Genomic DNA, 4190 nt, shown 5'->3' with positions numbered 1-4190 from the left:
GCATAGCCTGTCACCTTTCTTGGAGGTAACCAGGGACCCAACCCACCACATGACCCTGGAGACCTCATGCCCCCAGCACAATGGGCCTGGGCTTAGGCTTTGCACCACACCCTTCTCCTGGGGTCAAGTCCACCGGCTTCGGTCGGGCATTGAAGGTCCTTGGCAGCCTCCCTGCACCCATATGCACTGGCCTTACCTACCTCCCCACCCTTGCCAGGCCTTTCCCACTATTTCAAGCAACTCTTCACCCTGATTCATCCTGCTGGCCAGACGGTCCCTGCTTATCCTCAGGGCCAGCTGCGATGTTACCTCCCCTGGGACTCCTTCTCTGGCTCCCAGCCGGGGCAGTCCGCTGAACTCAGGAACCCACAGCTCTCTGGGCAGCATCTTGGGGGGGTGTGTTGGGTGTGTCTCTATCCCATGGTCTGGACACAGGAGGAGTGACCCACCCGGCCACCTGGCTCCATGCACATCTCCCTTACTGCCATGGGATTCTAATCCTAATCCAGGCTCCTCTTCCCCAGCCCCCTTCCCGGCATGCTCCATGGCAGCCAGGTTTACTGTGTCGCCGGTGTTCAGCAGTGTGGGACTTGGGAGGGCAGGGCACAAAGGGTCCAGGGCCCTCTGTGCATCCTCAACTGCCTAACACACCAGTCTGCACCAGACCCATCCCAAATCCCACTGTGCTTTCCATCCAGGACCCCTACAATAACACCCTCCATAGGTCCCCTGGGGCATACTTGCCCTCCAGGTCCTGCATCCTTAACCCCTTGCTCTCCCCCCACAGCCAGGCCAGTTCCTTTCGCACCCAAGCTCTTTCCCTCCCTCACTGGCCTTTCATCCCCCAACTGAAATGTCACTCCCAGAGAAGCCTTCCCAGTGACAGTCCTCTCCCATTAGCCAAAGGTTTCCTTCAGGGAGCAAATGACAAGGTGAACATGTCATGTTTCCTTGCTAACAAGTTTCTTGTGTGAACACCAGGAGGTAAGGGACCTGTGTCTGTCCTCAAGGCCCTGCTGAGGGGATGGAGTACGTGACTGAGTGAGTGTGTCCTTGAAAAAACCACCAGTGTGATTTGGAGCCAGTCACTTACCTCTTTGAGCCTCACCTTCCTCCACCCAGCCCTCACCACCCCAGCTTCAGGAAATTGGGCAAATAATAGCCCCAGAAACTGGGAGGAGTGATCCCACTCTCTTCAAGCCTAAACTGTCTCCTCTCCTCGATCCACACACCCCTGCAGCTGTGTCCCAGGCTTCTCTCCCTCTCAGCCACCTACACAGACAGCACCTCCCCCCAGCCCCACCCATCCAGCCCCTCCCAGGTGCCTGCGGTGGAGCAGCCAGCTCCCAGAGCACCTCAGACTCCCTGGCGGCACACCATGTGGGGTCTAAGGCCCTGGGCCCGATATGGGCTACTGGTCATGGCTCACCTGCTGGCCCTGGGGCTTGGAGCTGTGGTGTTCCAGGCCCTGGAGGGGCCAGCAGCACTTCAGCTCCAGGCCAAACTCAGGGCCGAGTTGGTCACTTTCCAGGCGGAGTACAGAGCCTGCCTGCCACCCGGGGTACTAGACGAGCTGCTGGGCACCGCCCTGATAGCCCAGGCCCATGGGGTCTCCAGCCTGGGCAATGGCTCCGAGGCCAGGAACTGGGATCTGCCCTCGGCCCTGCTCTTCACTACCAGCATCCTCACCACCACGGGTAAGGCCGCCAGGCGGCCCGGCAGGAGGGGGCTCCTGAGGCCATGGCTCCCTGGGATCCCTGAGAGTGCAGCTCTTCCCCCAGCCCCAAAGTGCCAGACAGAGCTCAGGCCTTATTAGGCCTGACATCACAGCTGGGGCTCTCCACACCAACACACCCTAACTGGTACCTCAACTTCAGCTGCCAGGAGGGGTGTGACCTCCCAGCCCCACCCCCAGGCACCCTTTGATACCCAGGAGCATTGCCGAGACCCCATGGGCTTGAGGTGAGGCAGGGAACAAATTGTGGGATGGCTTCTTGGATGGAGGGAAATGGAGGGAACCCGGGGAGTACAGATCAGGACCACAACTCAAGAGGAAGTGTAAGGGAAGTCTCCTAGGGGAGGAAGTCGTGATGAGATGTTAGCTAAGGCAAGAAGACAGAGAAATGAGGGAAGAAAATTCCAGGCAGAGGAAGCATTGTGGGAAGGCCCAAGGAAATAAAGTAATGGGACCCACAGCCTTGGGAGGATTTTGTCTGGCAAAGTCTCTAAATATTTTTTTAAATTAAAGTGTTTTCCAACCTCTTTTGGAAAAATCCAAAAATCTATTTTCACTGAGCCCGAATCCCTGCAAGGCCAAATACTGGCTGGAGTGGAACGGGGCCTGCACATGCACTCCGGTCCACCCCACTCCCCACCCCTCCCTCTTGTCTCACATCTGGCTCCTCTAGGCATTTGAGTTTATAACCTCTGGACTAGCTGATCCTGTTCTCCCAGCACACCCCCTCTCTCACTGCTCCCTGCCTTTGCACATGCTTTTTTGGCTTGAGTTCCCTCTCTCATGCATGCTGCCTCTTTTGCAGCTCTTGATGTCAAGTGTCTTGACTGACTTTCCTATCTCCCCCACCAAATGGCAGGACCTGAGCAGACTCGGATTCCAGTGCAAGGCCCAGCACACAGGATAACTAGATGCACCTTTGGGGAATGAAACAGTAGGTGATGTTCTGCCCAGGGGAAGTGGGCAGACCTGAGGAATCTCAGAAAGCCAGGCTCCCTCTGGGGCAGGACAGCAGTTCTCAGAATTGTCCCAGTTGAAAGAGGCCTGAGGGCAGATAGTCTCTTTTCTTTCATTTTCTAGAAAATAAGAATAGCCCAGAGGGGTTAAGGGACTTGACCAAGACCCCCACTGAGTGAGCAGAGCTACAGAACAGGGACCTGAACAGTTCTGGCCATCTCGGACACTAGAGGGCAGCCTTCTGCTGAAGCGATGTTGGGGGAAGTGGGGACCCTAGCAGGCATTCCACTCAAGTGCTCATTGTCCACTGTCTCTCCCTTCTCCAGGTTATGGCCACATGGCCCCGTTATCCACAGGTGGAAAGGCCTTCTGTGTGGTCTACGCAGCGTTGGGGCTGCCAGCCTCCTTAGCACTTGTGGCCACACTGCGTCACTGCCTACTGCCTCTGCTCAGCTGCCCATTTGCCTGGGTAGCTGTCCGCTGGCAGCTGGCACCGGCCAGGGCTGCGCTGCTACAGGCAGTTGGACTGGGCCTGCTAGTAGCTGGTACCTTTGTGCTGCTACCAGCACTGGTTCTGTGGGCTCTGCAGGGCAACTGCAGCCTGCTGGAGGCCATCTACTTCTGCTTCAGCTCGCTCAGCACCATTGGTCTGGGGGACCTGCTGCCTGGTCGCGGCCGTGACCTGCATCCAGCACTTTACCATCTTGGCCAGATCGCACTTCTCAGTGAGTCCAGCTCCAAGGAGCATCAGGGGGAGAGGAGGGAAGAGGAGCTTGGACTACAACTCCCATAAACCAGTGGGGCGGGGGGGGGGGGGCTGAGCCTCACAGATGGAGGGATCCTGCCCAGGGTGTGGTGTGGGATTTGTACTCGAAATAACCCAGGTGGCAGTGTTGAGAATTGTGAGTGGCATCAGGTGCCAGGGTGAGTCACCAAGCTGGGAGGTGGGCAGGGAGCATCATCAGCACCCCAAAAGCTGCCCTAGCAACCTCTCGCCCCCAGGTTACTTGCTCCTGGGGCTCCTGGCCATGCTGCTGGCTGTGGAGACATTCTCGGAGCTGCCACAGGTCCGTGCCATGGTGAAGTTCTTCGAGTCCAGTGGTCCTTTGACCACCGAGGACCAAAGTGGCATCCTAGGCCAGGACGAACTGTCTTTGAGCACCCTGCCCCCCTCAACCACAGCCCCAGCACAAGCCCCAGCTTGCTGACAGGTGTCAGGTGATGGAGCTGAACTCCTTTCAGGTGGAGAGCCTGAAGAGGAAGCCTCTAGGGACGGGAGGAGAGGGATGGAAGTGAGCACCTCAGGGAATAATGTTAATAAAAACTAAAACGGGCAACAACCCCAATTGTGCTTTTGTCTCTTCTTTCGAAATGGTTCTTCCCTATAGTGATCAACAACCCAAACCACCATCATCCTTCCAGGCTGAGGTACCGCCTCCGCTGGCATCTGGGAACCTCAGAGCCGGCACAGCCCCATTTAGGATCGCAGACAACCTTA

General features: G+C 57.3%; 1 protein-coding gene across 1 annotated transcript; it reads left to right on the top strand.

Moving 5' to 3' along the window:
* The first annotated feature begins 220 nt into the window (after window positions 1–220).
* KCNK7 (potassium two pore domain channel subfamily K member 7) lies at window positions 221–3990 on the top strand. Its single transcript, XM_019737648.2, has 3 exons — window positions 221–1697; window positions 3019–3417; window positions 3695–3990. The coding sequence occupies exons 1-3, from the start codon at window positions 1379–1381 to the stop codon at window positions 3898–3900; spliced, it is 924 nt and encodes a 307-aa protein (XP_019593207.2). The 5' UTR covers window positions 221–1378; the 3' UTR covers window positions 3901–3990.
* Window positions 3991–4190: the final 200 nt, after the last annotated feature.

Source organism: Rhinolophus sinicus, linkage group LG06, assembly GCF_036562045.2.
Source record: "Rhinolophus sinicus isolate RSC01 linkage group LG06, ASM3656204v1, whole genome shotgun sequence".
Lineage (NCBI taxonomy): Eukaryota > Metazoa > Chordata > Mammalia > Chiroptera > Rhinolophidae > Rhinolophus > Rhinolophus sinicus.
Note: the sequence above shows the minus strand (reverse complement) of the source record. Positions and strands in the feature narration are given on the sequence as shown.

Excerpts from the sequence above, each read along its gene's own strand:
- KCNK7 (XM_019737648.2), top strand. The coding sequence starts at position 1,379 with ATGTGGGGTCTAAGGCCCTGGGCCCGATATGGGCTACTGGTCATGGCT. Across the intron at positions 1,698-3,018 it reads CAGCATCCTCACCACCACGG|GTTATGGCCACATGGCCCCG; the intron begins GTAAGGCCGCCA and ends TCCCTTCTCCAG. Across the intron at positions 3,418-3,694 it reads TGGCCAGATCGCACTTCTCA|GTTACTTGCTCCTGGGGCTC; the intron begins GTGAGTCCAGCT and ends TCTCGCCCCCAG.